Below are 19,179 nucleotides of genomic sequence, written 5' to 3' on the forward strand. Positions count from 1 at the left end.
CAACCTAACTGTATGTGCTTGACCCTTAAACTGGTCTCAAATTGTGTGATCCTAGGCAAATATTTTATTTTACAGAACCGTCTTTTTCTTCATCATCGCAATTGTGCGCACAACAAAAAACTATTTTGTTTGATTTAATACACTAAATATTTGCTCAATGTATAATAAGAATCTAGCCCCCATGAAGTGTACACATGACCCCTGACTTGTCTCTTAATTCACTAATAGGATTGCCATCGAGAGGGGGGTGGGGGTGGGTAAGAATATTTCTCAGTTCATGTTTAAAACGGACTTTTAGTGATATACTAAAGCATGATATGGCAGTCCATTGTCATTTACAAACGGTTGAAATTACTGCAAACCCTCCCATTGTCGCTTTACTGATAAAACTATATAGCGTATAAACAATCTGTGGAAATTGGGTTTCAGCTTACATTTTTATCATTTGCACATTCCCAAATCAAATGTTCCAATTTGTTTTTAAGGCCAACAACATTGAAGAGAAGGTCCCACACAAGGGGACAAGGCACTGTTCAAAACAGTAGGAATAAGATTTCCCCTTTGGAAGAACAAAAATCATAAATTCATACAACATTCAATCTAATACCCGCAAAATCCAGTCACACGTGTGTTGTGTAAATACAATTAATTAATCATTAATAAAATAATGCAAGAGCTTTTTACAGCTTAATATCCTGCTGCCGCAGGGAATCACTCATTGTTATGGAGACTCCTCCAAACTAGTCTTAGAGTTCAGTCAGAAACATTATTTCGGCGCTGCGCGGCAAAAACAATTTGTGCTCTGGCAACCCTGCCCACCAGAGAGACATGTGGGACGCTGGAGCTCTGGTCGAGCTGCAGATGCTAAATTGTTCATGAGGAGTTTTCATACCAAAAAACCTAACAATATCAAGCGCCAAGCTCAGCTTCACATGATGGATCCAGCACAGCACTACTGCAGTTATTTTACTCAACTGTTCCTGGTCAGTGGCATGAGAGTGGGGTTGGGTGCTCCCTCCGCGGACACTGTATTTTGGATGAGGGGGAATGTCAGAGACCGTTACCATCATATATTTGCATCCGGCTCCTGAACAAAATACAGCCATGTTTTATTTTATCTTGCACTCCAAATGTGCATGTTTTAGATCATGTTGTTTCTTTAATTCTTTTCATGCTGCTGGTGCTCACATCACCTGCATGATCTTTTAGGCTGTTTGTGTATGTGTCGCAGGGTGCACGGAGGTAGCTCCGCTAACTTAGCCAGATCGCCTCTGCCAGCCTGTGCTGAAGATGATGTGGAAACATGTTTCATTGTGGGCAAGGGGTCAAGATAAGACTCATGAGCTGACTCGAGGTAATGGAGCCACTCTCCACATGGGTTAGTGCACTTGAGTGAATATACGTCCCACTTGCTAACTTTTTCTAACCTAGATTTCAGGCTGTACAGTACCCCATTGTGACGAATTATCAGGAAATGCAAAGCTTAATAATAACATTTCCATTTACCTTACGTTCTCTATAAGCATTTGAATTTTCCAGACAATGTTGTTTGTGAGTATTTATAGGTGTCTATGTGAGTTAAATGTTATGGGTCAGAACTTCTCACAGTGACTGTTGGTGGGCCAAATAAACGTGTTCAGACTATTCAACCTGCGGTCTTTTTGCAGAGCTAAAGTGTCTGAAGGAGTAATACGCAGATGTCAAGATTTTGATAGCATGAAAAGAAAATGGTATGTTTACAGGTGAAGAGAGAGCAGGTGGGTGGTTGTGTGATGACAGGGGCCATACAAGTAACGCATGCACGACACAGTGAAAAAACAGTGATGAAGAGGGAAGAGATGATGTCTAAGATATGCAGATTGAAGGATTTAAGATGCGGAGAAAAACTGGATGTAAGTGGCTGACAGTGAAAGACTGCACATGAGAGCAGCGTAAAGGGAGAACTAGAATGATCAGATTGAGAAACTATGAAGACCAGTATCCCCTTCACAGACCCTAAAAGAAGAAAGACACTCAAATTCCGGTGAGAAAAGTCATGATTCACCCATTGATCACATAAAGACCTGATTATGCCAATGTGCCGCTTTTAGAATCTCCCCAAGCATTGATAGACTGCAGCAGGTTCAGTGCGCAGCAGCCAGACTGGTTCTGAACATTCCCAAACGGCAATCAATTGGCTTCCCATCAACCAAACAATTACGTTTAAATCTTTGACAAACACGTTAAGAGCTACCCAAAAGAAAGGCCTGACATATATCGGCGATAAAATTAAAAGATACCATCCTCGCAGAGCACTGCGCTCAGTCAATCACAACTTGCTGTACATTCCTAAGAGTAACAAAGCTAGAGGAGGTGGTCACTCCGTTTCTTAAATGGGCCTGAAACTCTGGAACCTTCTCATTGAGCATACTAGAAGCTCAACTTCAGAGGATTCTTTCAAGACCCTTCTGAAGACCCACCTCTTTAGAGACCGAACTCTGGCCTGCCCTTATATTCCTTTAGAGTCTCCTTGTTGCGCCATACTATTACCTAGCACCAGGATGCTCCTTTTAGAGCAGCTGTTCTCGCTCTATAAACTTATTTCATTCAGTCATTCATCCATCCTAGTAATGTTTAATTCACAATCACATCTTTTCAGACTTGAAACATTTTCAAAAGTAATTATTCACATCACAATTATTAGTACTCATTTAGCTGCTACTGTTAACAAGGATTGGCAATGCTAATAGATCTGGATTGTTTTAAGCCTGTTCATTTTTTGTGATATGTCTAGATATAATAATAGAAAACTCACTAAGATGAGTCAAATACTACTTACTGCTTTGATTTACTTGCAAGAAAATGTAACTCCAATTTTTACTCATTTGTTGTACTAGTAGATTTTTATTTAGCGCATATATCACCCTTAGGTCTCATAGCGCTTTGCCAACACAGGAAAACAGAGGGAGAAAACAGAGATTAAAGTAACCATGTTTTAAGATCTTTCCGGAATTTTTTATGGTTTGTTTCCTGACGAAGTCGTAGCGGCAGTGGCTTCCATAGTTCCGGTGCAGTTTTAGAGAAGGACCTGACCCCATTTTTTACAGTCCGGACCTTGGGGATCCTCAACAGGTATTTGTTTGATGAGCGGAATGAGCGCCCTGACTGATATTTAACTAATTTTTTGGCTAAATAGATCGGACCCTGGATGTTCAGGGTTTTGTGAGTCGGGCAGCATATTTTAAAAGAGACCCTACTCCTTATTGGCAACCAATGGAGGGTTTTAAGGCTCGGGCAGATGGGGATTGGGAAGGCACATTCAGGACCAATCTAGCTGCCGTGTTCTGCAGCACTTGTAGCTTCGACAGGAGTCTTTCATTTATGGATGCAAACAGCGCATTACCATAATCTAGTCGATTTATGATTAGGCCCTGTACAAGGGGCAACCTGGAGCAGAGGGGAATCCATTTAAAGATTTTCTTTAAGGAGCGCATTATTCTATAACTGGTATGGACCAAAGAATTAACATGCTCTGTCATGGAGAGTTTGTTATCCATGATAACACCCAGACTACGAACTGTTATTTTGGGCGGAGGGCATTGTCCGAGTGAGAGGGGCCACCAGGCCGTGGTCCATGCATGTTGCGCATCTCCAAAGAGCATGATTTCTGTTTTGCTCGCGTTTAGAAGCAGATGATTAGCTGACATCCATTCATTTATTGATAACATGCACTGTTTAAATCTGCATTGTGTGTCGGTAGGATCCGAGTCGAGAGTGATCAGCAACTGTGTGTCGTCGGCGTAGGAGACTGTATCAAAACCATGGTCTCTAATGATTTTTAGCCAGGGGCGACACGTAAAGGTTGAAGAGTGTGGGAATAAAAATCGACCCCTGGGGGACGCCCTTGTCAATAGGTTGACTTTTGGAACAGAAATCTCCTATTTGTACTTTTGTGGATCGTTCCGACAAATAGCTCTCAAGCCATTTCAGGGCCGGGCCCTCGACACCAAGTTCCCATAGACGTTCCAAAAGGATGTCATGCGAAATGATGTCGAAGGCCGCCGACAAGTCTAGCAAGATCAGAATAGCCGACTGTCTGGCATCCAGGGAGAGCCTGATGTTATCAATGATCTCCACCAAAGCTGTCTCGGTACTATGATAGGAGCGGAAGCCTGATTGGGATGGATCCAATAAATTGTTTTTTTCCAGATATGTTGATAATTGCTGGTTTACTGCTGCTTCCATTACCTTACCAAACAGAGGTAGGAGAGAGATGGGTCTATAGTTGGCGTGTTGTTTGGGGTCAGCTGTTGTTTTTTTTAGGATATGTCTGATAATAGCTTTCTTCCAATGTGCAGGCATAATGGATTCTGAGAGTAAAAGATTTAAGATATGTGTAAGGATGGGGATGAGTGCTGGACCAATTTCGAATATGATCTGTGAGGACGCAGAGTCAGTCGGTGAACCAGATTTCATCCTACTGAGGAGAGCAGAGGTGTCCTCTTCTGTAAGTTCCTTAAATTCTTTAAGAGAGTAAGCGTTACAAAATGTGGTTTTGTTCTCACTATACAGTGTGTTAGTGTTTTGAGGACAGCCTTTGTGGATATCGTTTATTTTATTAACGAAGAAGTTTGAAAGTGAGTCCACCCACTCCTGAGAGATGGTATGTATGGATGTTTCTGAGGGAGGATTCCTTCACGATTTAATAAAGTTCCTTGTGGAAATTGGAGGCTTGATTGATACGTTCTCTAAGATAAAAATGTTGGCAGTGGCTATGTTGTCCATATACTTTTGGTGCAATGTTTTGTATTGGTGCCTATCTGGTACACTTTTAGTGCGTCTCCATTTACGTTCTTTTTATGCTTTTTAGGTCAGGTGTGAACCAAGGGGATAGCTTTTTTGGACAGTTAGTTTCTTTCTTAGGTGCAATAAGGTCTAAGGACCTAACAATGGCCGTGTCAAATTTTATCGCAACCTCATTTACGTTTGTCATTTCCAAAGGGGGGGATGAAAACAAAGGTTGTCAGAAAAGTTTCTAAGTTAATCTTATTCCATGGTCGACTAAGCTTCCGCTCTTTCATAGGGGCAGGTTGAGACCACATTTGACCCAGTTGTAAGCTTATGAGGTAGTGGTCTGACCATAGAATAGAAAGGGTTTGATTGATCTTTATGTGAGATGAATTGGTAAATAACAGATCTAGAGTGTGACCAGCGATATGGGTAGGGCCTGTTTTCAATTGCTTTATGTACAGTGAGGCCAGATTGGTGATCAAGTCTCCTGTATAGGGGTCATTTTCAAGCTCGGCACGATAATTAAAATCTCCGAGAAGTATAAACTTGTCTGCCGCGAGAACATATGGTGCAATAGTTTCTATTAAGTTATTTGAGAAATGAGTTTTATTTCCCCGGGGTCTGTACAAGAGCGTGCCTTTCCATGTTTCACTTCTTTTGCCCTCAGTTGCAAACACACAGATTTCATCCCAGTCAGCCTGAACAGCCTCTATGGTGTGCAGTTTGATGCTTGCTTTAAAAGCAATGGCTATATCTCCTCCTTTCTTCCCTAATCTATCATGCCTGATCATTCGGTAGTCGAGGGGGGAGTGCTATTGCTACGTCAGGCTGTGAGGACTCATTTAGCCAAGTTTCAGTAAAAAAGCAGAGGTCTGGTTTCTCTGACTCCAGTAGAGACCAGACTTCAAGTGAGTGTTTGGGAAGGGAGCGTGTATTACAGTATAATGCCTTTAACTGCTTCAAGTCTGACTTTGGACCGGTGGGCAGAGGAAGAGTGGTGTTGTGTACTATTTGTACGGCTGCCTTAGTGGTGTATAAGTACTCTGGAATATCGGCGGCAAAGGAAGGGAATGCGTATGTTCCTCGGGAACTGGTTTTATTTAAGGACTGTAACTCCTGGCTGGTATATTTGATCATCATCGTCCCTGGAATTTATAAGGGCTAAAATAAGACCGTGATGTATGGGGGAAAGAGAAAAACAGAAAAACGGGCAGAATGACTGGTGTCTGACGACAGTCAGGCGCAGACGGGCTTGCTTTTGGCGCGCCGCTGCGCACGTCCGATCAGCGCACTTCCTTTTGTCTGCTGGAAGTGGGCGGGACTACCGCAGTGACTAGAATGATAACCTTCCTTGGGGCTGTGAGGGAAGGGAAAAATGGTGGAGTCGCTCCTCTCCGCACAAACGGCACCAGCCGCGGCGGACCGGGGAGGCTACAATCAATGCAGGTGAGCAGTAAAGTTTAAAATACAAGTCTAAAAGCAGTACATTAGCAATTCGTATTTTCAAAAAGTAACAAGCACACAGCACGGACGTCACCGTAGCCAAGTCAGGGCTCCGGTCTTTGCCCTTATGATGCCTGTGTCAGTAGAATGTCACTCGGAAACAAAGTGAAGAGGTGCTGTAGAGCATGGGCTAACCCTTCAATGATAGAACTTTACACAAACTATAGAGCTCAACTCGATTGGATTAATATAAGAACCCTTCGGTCGAACAATAGAAAAGAATCCTTTTGCTTAAAAAATTCTTACCTACCATGGGTACCCCTTGGTGGCATGCTTCATCATGTTCCATTGTGGAACGGGGCGTGCTACAATCTATAAAATGCAAGAGAAGACTTTATTTTAAAAGGAATAGGGTAGGATAGGACATTGATCACTCCTGAGGCACAGCCGGGAGGAAACGCTCGCTAATTTGCTTTTAAAACCACTGTATTTTGTGTAATTTTACTTGTAATCCACTTACTTCTGGGCACTTTTCTAAGCTGCACTCTGCCAAATTCCCCCGCGCAGCGGATATTAGCGCTGCTGCGGGTTGAGATCGACACTGACGCCATCCTCGCGCCAAGACCTTGGCCACGCCCACTCTTACGAGGCCACGCCCACTCCGCCCCACCTATATAAGCCGCGCTGACAACTAGCACGCCATAGGACATTGATCACTCCTGAGGCACAGCCGGGAGGAAACGCTCGTTAATTTGCTTTTAAAATCACTGTATTTTATGTAATTTTACTTGTAATCCACTTACTTCTGGGCACTTTTCTAAGCTGCACTCTGCCAAATTCCCCCGCGCAGCGGATATTAGCGCTGCTGCGGGTATTAGCGCTGCTGCGGGTTGAGATCGACACTGACGCCATCCTCGCGCCAAGACCTTGGCCACGCCCACTCTTACGAGGCCACGCCAACTCCGCCCCACCTATATAAGCCGCGCTGACAACTAGCACGCCATAGGACATTGATCACTCCTGAGGCACAGCCGGGAGGAAACGCTCGCTAATTTGCTTTTAAAACCACTGTATTTTGTGTAATTTTACTTGTAATCCACTTACTTCTGGGCACTTTTCGAAACTGCACTCTGCCAAATTCCCCCGCGCAGCGGATATTAGCGCTACTGCGGGTTGAGATCGACACTGACGCCATCCTCGCGCCAAGACCTTGGCCACGCCCACTCTTACGAGGCCACGCCAACTCCGCCCCACCTATATAAGCCGCGCTGACAACTAGCACGCCATAGGACATTGATCACTCCTGAGGCACAGCCGGGAGGAAACGCTCGCTAATTTGCTTTTAAAACCACTGTATTTTGTGTAATTTTACTTGTAATCCACTTACTTCTGGGCACTTTTCGAAACTGCACTCTGCCAAATTCCCCCGCGCAGCGGATATTAGCGCTGCTGCGGGTTGAGATCGACACTGACGCCATCCTCGCGCCAAGACCTTGGCCACGCCCACTCTTACGAGGCCACGCCCACTCCGCCCCACCTATATAAGCCGCGCTGACAACTAGCACGCCATAGGACATTGATCACTCCTGAGGCACAGCCGGGAGGAAACGCTCGCTAATTTGCTTTTAAAACCACTGTATTTTGTGTAATTTTACTTGTAATCCACTTACTTCTGGGCACTTTTCTAAGCTGCACTCTGCCAAATTCCCCCGCGCAGCGGATATTAGCGCTGCTGCGGGTTGAGATCGACACTGACGCCATCCTCGCGCCAAGACCTTGGCCACGCCCACTCTTACGAGGCCACACCCACTCCGCCCCACCTATATAAGCCGCGCTGACAACTAGCACGCCATAGGACATTGATCACTCCTGAGGCACAGCCGGGAGGAAACGCTCGCTAATTTGCTTTTAAAACCACTGTATTTTGTGTAATTTTACTTGTAATCCACTTACTTCTGGGCACTTTTCTAAGCTGCACTCTGCCAAATTCCCCCGCGCAGCGGATATTAGCGCTGCTGCGGGTTGAGATCGACACTGACGCCATCCTCGCGCCAAGACCTTGGCCACGCCCACTCTTACGAGGCCACGCCCACTCCGCCCCACCTATATAAGCCGCGCTAACAACTAGCACGCCATAGGACATTGATCACTCCTGAGGCACAGCCGGGAGGAAACGCTCGCTAATTTGCTTTCAAAACCACTGTATTTTGTGTCATTTTACTTGTAATCCACTTACTTCTGGGCACCTTTCTAAGCTGCACTCTGCCAAATTCCCCCGCGCAGCGGATATTAGCGCTGCTGGGGATTGAGATCGACACTGACGCCATCCTCGCGCCAAGACCTTGGCCACGCCCACTCTTATGAGGCCACGCCCACTCCGCCCCACCTATATAACCCGCGCTGACAACTAGCACGCCATAGGACATTGATCACTCCTGAGGCACAGCCGGGAGGAAACGCTCGCTAATTTGCTTTTAAAACCACTGTATTTTGTATAATTTTACTTGTAATCCACTTACTTCTGGGCACTTTTCGAAACTGCACTCTGCCAAATTCCCCCGCGCAGCGGATATTAGCGCTGCTGCGGGTTGAGATCGACACTGACGCCATCCTCGCGCCAAGACCTTGGCCACGCCCACTCCTACGAGGCCACGCCCACTCCGCCCCACCTATATAAGCCACGCTGACAACTAGCACGCCATAGGACATTGATCACTCCTGAGGCACAGCCGGGAGGGAACACTCGCAAATTTGCTTTTAAAACCACTGTATTTTGTGTAATTTTACTTGTAATCCACTTACTTCTGGGCACTTTTCTAAGCTGCACTCTGCCAAATTCCCCCGCGCAGCGGATATTAGCGCTGCTGCGGGTTGAGATCGACACTGACGCCATCCTCGCGCCAAGACCGTGGCCACGCCCACTCTTACGAGGCCACGCCCATCACACACTATATCAATGTGCACTCCCCGAACGTGCAGCGGGCGAGCGCAGCGGGCGCACCGTCAGCGCGCCGAAGGTGCGCCAAAGGGAAGCCCGTCTGCGCCAGACCGGGCCCAGGGGTCAGCCAGGCCGGCCATACCATCACTTACTCGGCCGACTCCCTGAGGGATCTACAACTCCCCAACCTCACTACCTCCCCTTCTACCATCAGACGCATCTCCATGACCGGTATCTCCCCATCTGATCGGCGCCCCACCAATCTGGTCACCCCCCCTACCCAGCCTACCAAGAGCAATACCACCATCAGAGTTCTTTATCTAAACACCCGCTCCTTGGTTAAACATCACGCCGACATCTTCATCCTTCTATCCAACGAGAAACCGGACGTCCTCCTGCTCACTGAAACTTGGCTGACTGCGGACTCGCTTCCTGACATTCTGGCGGCCCTCCCCCCAGACTATTACATCCTCCGCGCCGATCGGCCAGGAAACCGCCCTGGGGGCGGGGTAGCGGCCATAATCTCCAAACGCCTTAATTTCATCTCTACTCCATCCATCTCACTCCTGGGAGTAGATAACCTTATCTTCAGCCTAAAAACGGATAGCGGGGCCTTAACTTTCCTTCTTCTTTATCGCCCCCCCCCCAACCGATGCCTTCCTTCGCGGCCACCCTGACCGATCAGTTGATCAACCTTCTCACTTCTCACCCCAGATTCGCCCTTTTCGGCGACCTTAATTATTGGTTTAATGACATCAACGCTGGGCCCCACGCCTTGGAGGTCTTCGAGGCTCTCACTAGCCTCAACCTGTCTCAACAAATCACCTCGCCTACACATATTAAGGGCCACATTCTAGACCAAATATGGACCCAAAACCTAACTCTTTTTCCCCCCTCCGTCTCACCCTGTACTTGGTCAGACCACCACTTAATAGATACCACCCTTACGATCAGTGGCAATCCCCCCACCCCACTGATGGCCGGTGGTCTATCTCGCAAATGGAACGCCTATGACTCCGAAGGATTTCTTGCGACTCTCTCAGACACCCGCCCTGCCCTCGTTTCACGAACCAACATTGACAAATTAGAAAGTGACATATGCTTCTGGCTGCAGTCAGCCAGTGACCAATTTGCCCCCTTAATCAAATTTCCCCCGACCAGACACCACAACTCCCACCGTTGGTTCTCGGACAACCTCAAAAAACTTAAACTGAAGGTACGTCAGCTAAAAAGGGCATGGAGACGCAACTACTCCGAACCAGCCAGATCACAATACACCTCAGCCCGCAGAGACTACAAAATCGCAATACTTTCAGCCAAATCAAACCACTTTTCTGACCGAATCTCTTCTTCGGACAACAAATCTAAAGAAATTTTTAAAATCATGAACGAAATGACATCTGACGACAGAACCCTCCCAGTCCAAACCCCCACCCAAGAAACCTGTGACGCTCTCAACCTCTTCTTTGTCGAAAAAATTAATAAAATCAAGGCATCGATCTCCACCGTACCTCAGATCACCACTCCGGAAACTCCCCTTAACAACCCTTCCGCCTTCACCGAATTCCCCCCCATCAACCCTATTTCCCTAGTACAGCTTGCGTCCCGGATAAAATCAGGTTCCCCGAACGATGACTGCCCACCCTCAGTCCTACGAAGTGTATGTCATTCCTTACCTGAATGCATCAGACCTCTCTTGAATGGCTCGCTCAGCACAGGTACTGTTCCTTCAAAGAGGCCATCCTAGTCCCGCTACTTAAAAAACCTTGCGCGGACTCAGCGGAACTCTCCAACTATCGCCCCATATCGCTTCTGCCCTATTTCTTAAAACTTCTCGAAGCACATGTCACTAGATGCCTCTCTAACTTTATTGAGACCTCTTGCTACCTGGAGCCTAATCAGGCCGGCTTCAGGCCTTCATTTTCTACTGAAGCCATCATCTTAGCTGTTCTCGACACGCTGAGGAGAAATGCCGACTCAGGGACCCCCCAGGCCCTCATTCTCCTGGACCTTTCGGCCGCGTTCGACACGGTTGACCATAACATCTTGCTCAACCGTGTCGAACAGGCTGGCATCTAGGACCCTGCCCTCAGCTGGATCCGGTCTTTCTTGTCTGGTAGAACCCAAGCCGTCCGGCTGGGCCCCTACACAGCACCCAAGACCCCCACAACCTGCGGAGTTCCCCAGGGCTCCTCCCTGTCACCTTTACTGTTCAATCTATACCTTCGGCCCTTACTCCACTCACTCCGTAACTGGGACATCACAGTTTATAACTATGCCGACGATCTGCAGATCATCTTTCCACTCAATTCCCCCAATGTGATAGATAACTTTCACTCCGTTATGCTCCACATCCAAGATTGGATGGATTCTAACCAATTGAAGCTGAACCCCGGGAAAACCGAGCTTCTTCTCCCGGGCTCCAGCCCATCTTTCTGGGGAACCCAGTTCTGGCCCACTGAACTGGGCTTCCCACCGACCCCTTCGATCTCTGTAAAAAGTCTCGGCGTGACTATCGACGCCGAACTCTCTCTCCGACCTCATGTCGGCTCCGTGATTTCATCCTGTTCCTTCCAACTCAGAAAGATCCGGAAGGTCAGTCACCTCCGCCCCCCACTTGCTCTAATTCAAGTAATCATATCTCTTGTGCTCTCCCGCTTGGACTTTTCCAACTGCATCTACCACGGACTTCCCAAAACCCTTCTCCACCGCCTTCAGGTGGTCCAAAACCAGGCAGCTCGTATCATCTTCAAATCTCCAAAATGGCAATCTGCCAAACCTCTGATGCATAAACTACATTGGCTGCCCATAGAACAGAGGGAGGCCTTCAAGTTGGGCTGCCTCACGTTCAAAGCCCTCCACTGCCCCAGCCCTGCTTTCCTGACTTCCCTCATCACTCCCTACTGTCCAAATCGCAATCTTCGCTCTGCTCATCTTAAATCACTTGTCATACCCAAAACCAGAACCAACAAATTTGGCGGACGAAGGTTCGCCCTTTTGGCACCGAAGTTCTGGAACTCCCTTTCCCTGATCATCAAATCGAGCAGCTCCTTCCTTCATTTTAGGAAGCTGCTCAAAACCTCTCTCTTTCCCCCACCCTGCTAACCCTGCATTAACCCCAGATTGTGTATCACCTTTGTCCTATAGCGCCAGGAAACCCATGGTGTCAGTGCGCTCTACAAATTTCATTTAATAATAATAATAATAATTAATAATAATAATAGTGAGTGGGTTTAGGGTTACTCGTAAAATGTCAACATAAGCTATCTGAAAACTTGGCAGCTATGACATTTACGTGCCTCGTCATGGTTATGATACAACAACAGAACTCCACAGGAAGGAAAAATAGATTTTCTCCCAAGAACAAATTTTGAAGAACAGCAAGCAACGAAGCATGGACTCCAAATGCATTTAAAGTGAGAAATATTTCAATACAAATGTAACACTTCTACATTATTTTGGACATAAGATGTGCATGGCCATGTAGGTTTCAAAATGCTGTAAGCGTATTTTGCCTGACCCGAACGATATCTTTCAATTAGGATTTAATGGTTTTCTTTTATAAACAACAACAAAAGAATGATAAACAAACAAAAAGGTAGGCATACATGTACATTCTAATATAAAACGGCCACAGTAACAGCAGAGACATCGTTAATCCTAATGGCTAACCTCTTCAGTGTAACTAAGGGGCATATCAACAAGCAGGCGATAATTTTCGGCCGAAAAGCGGCGATAATTTTATCGCCTAATCAGCAAGGTCACGCTAACGCGTGAAACCTTGCTTTAGCGTCAGGATTCCTAACGCCCAGCTTTGCATCTCTAATGAGATGCAAAGTGGGCGTTCCTGACCTGGCATGACAGGAGAAATGTCGCTAAGCGACATTTCTCCTGTCAGCAAGCCTAACGCTATGAAGCATAGCGTCAGGAAAAGTAGCGATAACACCTGTTATCGCTACTTTCCTAACACCTGCTTCAGGACTGACTTAGCCATGATATCCTATGGAAGGAGGATATCATGGCTAAGTTTGTGAGTCTCTATCAACAAGCTAACGTGATATTATTGCTGGGTTTCCAGCGATAATCTCACGTTAGCCAGTTAGCGCCAGGATTTTTAGCGCTGAGGAGATAAGCGTTGTTAATAGCATGCTATCTCAGCGATAAAAATCGGCGCTAGCCGGCGATAATTATCCTGTCGCTAAGTGCGCTCAGCGATAATTATCGCCGGTTGTTGTTGATATGCCCCCTAATCACTTGGGAAAAAACACGAAAAGTACTGTTTTATATTTAATCAACGTCATCTACCAAATAGCACGGTGGGAGTAGGGGCTGTGGGGAAACTCGGAGTTATATCACTCTTGGTTTTGCAGTATGGGGGACGCTGGAGACAATATCGCTATCCAAATAGTGGAAACTGATTGTTAACAGCAGCAGATCGTCTCTCGGAAACCATGATGCACATCGTATAAGTTTCCTTGACGGGCTGTAGACTGCTCAGCAAACGCTGTGGGGGCTCTTGGACCTCTTTGTCTTTTTATTAAAAAACGATAAAATATAACTTCACTATTGCGGGTTCTACTCCTGTGACGCTCGACAGTGTATCGAAGAAAACCACTCTAATATGGCCGCCAAATACATGAATAAGGAAAAAGGAAGGACTAAAACTAACCCACTAACGTGAATGTAGCAAGCAAGGAGCCATGTTTGAAGGTGTTAAAACTTGCATCCTAAACAGAATTCTGTTTAGGTTTAGTTTAAAGATCGCATCAACCATTAAACATTGAATTTAACTCTGCTATGAATACTTTTTCATTCAAGATCCTTTTTTATTGAGTGGCGGCTCCTCCTAATTTCCTCCTGATTTTAATGCCCCTTACGAAGTTGTCCGTCTTGTTTATCAATTGGTTGCGTTCGCGCTGTTGGGGATTCACTGTTCAGTCCTTGTGTTTCCTCGGTTTTGCATTAGTCTTCCTTCAGTGTTTACTCCCCCGTCTCCAATGGGCGTGGGATTCGTCTTGTGCTGGCGTTTTTGGTACCTGGATCTGCTATAACGGAGTTAGAATAAGAGCTGCAGAACTGGTTTGTTTGTGCTTTGGAACGTAGTGCTGTAGAGGTTGAGGATTACGAACCACAGTATACACTGTGCTGAGCGGCGGTGCGGAGGAATGGTGGGCCGCCACAAGGAGGTGAAGATCCACTTCCTGCCTGGGCACGTCCAGGTGTTAGAGGTGAGAGGATGGTGGAGAAATTACAGTGGCATTTTGCCAATGTCGCCAGCACATACATTGAAAGAGGGTGTGGACTGCTTTCACGCCCACCTGACTAACTATGCTCATTGTTGACTGTAACATCTTATTTGCCATAGTGCCCCTCCCCATTTAACATTAACCATCGTTTAACACTTTGATTTCAGCTTCGAAGTAATCATCACTTGTCCACATGAAGCTGTGATTGATTTTCGGCCCTTTGTACGACTGTCCTCTGTCACCACCCTTGTGCATTGCATGCCCTCCCAAAGGAGCTTTGCCAGCCTCATTTGAGATTCATCGAACCGCAAGTGTGTTCTATACGTTCATTCAACTTAGCATCACTTGACTTCCTAATTGAGCCTCTTGACCACTACACCCATTAAGTCTCACTACTGTACTTATCTCGAGTCATTATCTACTTCCCCAATAAGCATCATCTACCATCAGGGAGCAGTATGTTTTCTTATTGTTGTAGATCATTGTCCCTATTGATTGAGCTTTATCTGTCATCTTATTTGAGCGCCATCTTGCAACAATGCTCAGCATCCTCTACAACATTGATTATTATCTTAACCAGCATTCAGCATTATCTATGGATGCACTTGTGCCAATTCTATGGATCATCAACATCTATCTTTGCTACCAATGTATGATCATTTGCCCTACTATGTATCATTATGTATTCTGCCCATAACATTCACTCCCACTGTTATTTGACATCTATGTCAACCAGTTCCCTCCTTTGCTCTAGGTATCGCAGAGTGATTGTTGCTACTTAACTTGTCTAGCAAGCTTGTCATTGTTTGTTACCGTATTTAGTTGAATTACTTGTGTCTATGGTTATGCGAGTATCAGAACTCAAGTTGGTATGCTCTTGCAGCAGTTATGGTGAGTGAGTATTCCAGCGAATGGCGCCTCTTACCAGAGTGTCTTCCTTTAGTACTAATGGATGACTTTTCTTGGTACCAGTATACATATAGATGATCATCTTAGATAATGTATAGATACTTTCCCTCAAAGATAGAGTAGAGTGAATATTGATTTACATACCATGTATAGAATTAATCAAATATGATCCGCGAGCTATAGTCGGGGGTAGTAAGTGCTATATAAGTGCAAATGCAACATGTGTCTTGGTAACAGGAAATGAGATCTAGAATTTTAAGTTAAATACATCACCTGCATTTTTTTGGATAAGCTGAATATGGCCTCATTTACATCAAGAATATGTGACAGAATTACGTTCAAGTACAATGTCATATTTTCCAGGAGGAGAAAACTATGATTACATCATTTTACTATATATTTTACATGCTTGCTCCCTTTCTTGCCTGTAGTCCGCAGTGGCTTTACAAGTTTTTTTTTATGTTTCCGCAAACGTTGTGTTCTGATGGATGATGATCAGGGGAAAACATTAACTAGGCAGAACGAAACTGAGCTGGGGAGGGCGACCATCAACAACTGTCTTTGTGTTTGTTAAAGCTCAACCTTTTAATCTACATCCAGTGTTGCACCTCACATAGGAAATAATGAATTTCCTGGGAGTCTATGACAGTATTGGCAATTTTTCCTTCTGCCCTTAACCATGTGTTTATAGAATATAGTCCTTTGCAATATAGTCCAAGGAATTCTGTTGGTATGATGAGAGAATAGTGTTGCCAATTTAAACACATGAAATACATTTAATTTATCTCCGGTGACTGTTTTTTTCCACTTTCCTGGCTATCTTGAGGTTTATGTTTTATGTACAGTTTTTCATTTGGGCACAGGTACAGAGGGAATTTTGCGGTATCTATACTGTTTCTGACAGATGCTTATGTTTTCATTTTGTGTGTAGGATTTGACTATGTAAGTTTTTTTAATACCATTAGGCACTCATTTGAATGTGCGCTCTGGAATTCTTTTGCAAGAATTGCTAGTCCTTCTGACACTTTAAAGTTATATTGCTCTTGGAGGAACGTTTATTGTTAGCAACAGTTTGTTAAATGTATTGGGATGTGAAAATTAAGTTTTTTAGGTCGCAGCCTACCAGACAACACAGCTGTCTGGTTTGCTAAATACATCTTGGGGACATTCAGAAAGTTGACATAGGAGTGCATTTTGCCTGTTGCTTGCTATTGGTTTTGTGGTTTGTAACTCACGTTTTCCTGTTTGCTGGCTTTATTTGTTTTAGACTGTCGAGCTAGAGGTAGTACCTACCCTTGCCCAAACCTTTTTAGGTCTCGGCTGCGAAAGGCTGCGCTTGCGCAGTCTCGCTCCGAGATTTAATGAGTTGGAGTGACTTTGAGAAGAGGGGCTTGCACCCGCCCCTCTTCTCTCCTGTTCTCCATTGGCTGGCCTCTTAAATGCTGGCCAGCCACTGGAGAAGAGGTCCAGTCACTCCGTTGAAGCCCCGTCCTTTTCGGATCGGGGGGCGTGTTTTTTGCGAGAAGTCTCAGGGAGGAGACAACAGCAAAACACGCCCCCCAATCCGAAAAGGACACTCCCTTTCTCCGAGGCATTTTCTGCTGTGCCTCGGAGAAAGGCGGTGGTGTCCCGGCGTCCGGACGCATTTGTTAATTGCCAGGTCGCGATCTTCTCATTAGGTGCGTGCTTGTTGTTGTATTTTGTCAAGCTGGACATTAAGGTCTATTTATATTTTAAACATTTTTATATGTGCGTATGTATAGCCTCACGACTGCCTCTACGTAACTAGCGCGTAGGACATATCGTCAGTGGCGTGGAGCGAAGACTGCTCCGTTGATTGGTTTATTTTGCTCGCAATTTTTGCGTGCTTGTTGTTGTATTTTGTCAAGCTGGACATTAAGGTCTATTTATATTTTAAACATTTTTATATGTGCGTATGTATAGCCTCACGACTGCCTCTACGTAACTAGCGCGTAGGACATATCGTCAGTGGCGTGGAGCGAAGACTGCTCCGTTTACAGCTTATCCTCAGTGGTTGCCTTCTTCAGTGCGGTACATGATTGGCTGTTAAGATTTGCGGGGCGGGCGGACTCGCCCTCATACCGCCTCTTCTTTTGCAGGAGATAATGAGCAGCAACTGAACGAAAACAAACAAGGTGAGGCGCACCTGGTAGAGGGGTGGTACTTAAGCGCAGCGGCGTATCACAGGAAAATGGAGGACGCTCTAGGCCTACAGCCTGTGCTCGAGTAGTTTGGGGGCGGTTTTCCAAGTACTTCTAGGCTAATTACGCACGCTGCAGAGACTACTGACAATGGTATCCGTGAACGAATATTGGTCATGGGGCACGAGATGCGTTTAATAAAAAAATGTATTAGTGTACACTGTGGTCAAGCGCACGTACTTGACCGACAGGATGTTTTATTGTTCGCCCCGTTCCCTTTAACCAGCAATCACCCAGCCGCCCCTCCACTCTAAGCGTTTTTAGCACTGCGGGGAGCACTGATGCTAGAGTTCTGCCCCGGTCTTTTTCAGCTCTCTCTCCACTTCTAGCTCTCTCTCCCTCTATTGCTTCGCTCCCACCAGCTCTGTGTTACTCTCCACTGTCTGCTTCTCTCTAACCCGTACCGCAACGTCTTTTTGGTGCCCCCTCTGCTTCTCCCCATCCGTGGGCGTTGGTCTCCCGTTACCATACATGCCAACATTTTAGAAATTGAAAATGGGGGAAAAGAATATCAGGGAGTGTATTTTCCTCATTGACTTCTATTGAAGCAGAGGTTAATTTCAGGCAGAACTTGGAAGACAGCCCAAAAAAGTAATTGTTTGGCTTCGAAATTCGGGAGTCTCCCGTCTGAATCTGGTATAGTGGCATGTATGCATCACCTGTTTTACTCACCCTCAACGGATCCATGTTGCTGTCCCATCTATTCCCCCCGTGTGTTTGCTCATTGTCTTATCCGTCTCCCCTGCGTTGTTCTACCCAGAGTGCGTTTTTTGCTCCATCCCGCTCTGTGTTGCTCCCACCCTGGCCAGCTCACTCCCCACCCCCCAAACAACACAACGCACTTTCGCCCTACTATTGCAACTTTTTTTTACATTTACCAGTGCATCGCAGATCTGTCCACTAAAAAAACACGCTATTTTGTAATGCACGCACATGTGTAATCATGCATGTCGCTATAACTTGCCTCGCCGAGCACATCAATTTTTTTAATGTATTAATAAAAATGCCGCATAGCGTCAGCTGCCAACGCTGTACAGCACTGTCAAAAATAATTGCCAAATCCAATAGGTCTGTAAGGCAAGACCTATAGGTTTTATCATTCTTGTATTTCCAGTGGGAACAAGCCAATTTGAAGGTCATTTGTTGTAATTTGGCGCGCTCCTTTGACTATGTATGGTGGCATCATAAAGCATCTGCGTACAATAACCTTAACGCCCCATGGCCTCTTGAATGCTATCCTGGAATTGCAACGAAGTACATTGTTCCTGCATTTAAAGAACGCTTATGGATCTTTAATGAGCTTTGAAAACTTTATAGATTGGACTGAACTGTTTGCTGCTGCGTTATAATTATGGATTCCTGTTACGTGTTCTCCCATCAGCCTCACTTGCGCTGTTCTGATTAGATGTCACCAGGTCCTCAACTAGGGTGAGACCTTTGTATTTTCTCGGCTGAATCTTACTGTTTGCACAAAATCCTAATAAAGACTTTCTGAAATAAAAGTAAGTCACAAGAGTAAACTGTCCCGGTAATGACTGGCCTTTGGAGGTGGTGAAATAGACCTATTTAATATATTAAAAAGAAGCAATGCAGTCATGAGAACCAGTGGCATAACGGTAAATGATGTCCCCCACACCTCCTGCAGGATGAC

General features: G+C 45.6%; 1 protein-coding gene across 2 annotated transcripts in view; it reads left to right on the forward strand.

Moving 5' to 3' along the window:
* The window catches only part of MAT2B (methionine adenosyltransferase 2 non-catalytic beta subunit), a 378,228-nt gene that overhangs the window by 108,116 nt on the left and 250,933 nt on the right, over positions 1 to 19,179 (forward strand). Inside the window, exon 1 of one of the 2 annotated variants that reach the window (XM_085617835.1) lies at positions 14,057 to 14,379. The exons of the other annotated variant lie outside the window; for it this stretch is intronic. Coding sequence (XP_085473961.1) covers positions 14,317 to 14,379 — 63 coding nt within the window. The 5' untranslated portion in view covers positions 14,057 to 14,316. Of the gene's footprint in view, positions 1 to 14,056; positions 14,380 to 19,179 lie in introns of those variants that run through there. 2 annotated transcript variants of the gene reach the window in all.

Source organism: Triturus cristatus, chromosome 7, assembly GCF_964204655.1.
Source record: "Triturus cristatus chromosome 7, aTriCri1.1, whole genome shotgun sequence".
Lineage (NCBI taxonomy): Eukaryota > Metazoa > Chordata > Amphibia > Caudata > Salamandridae > Triturus > Triturus cristatus.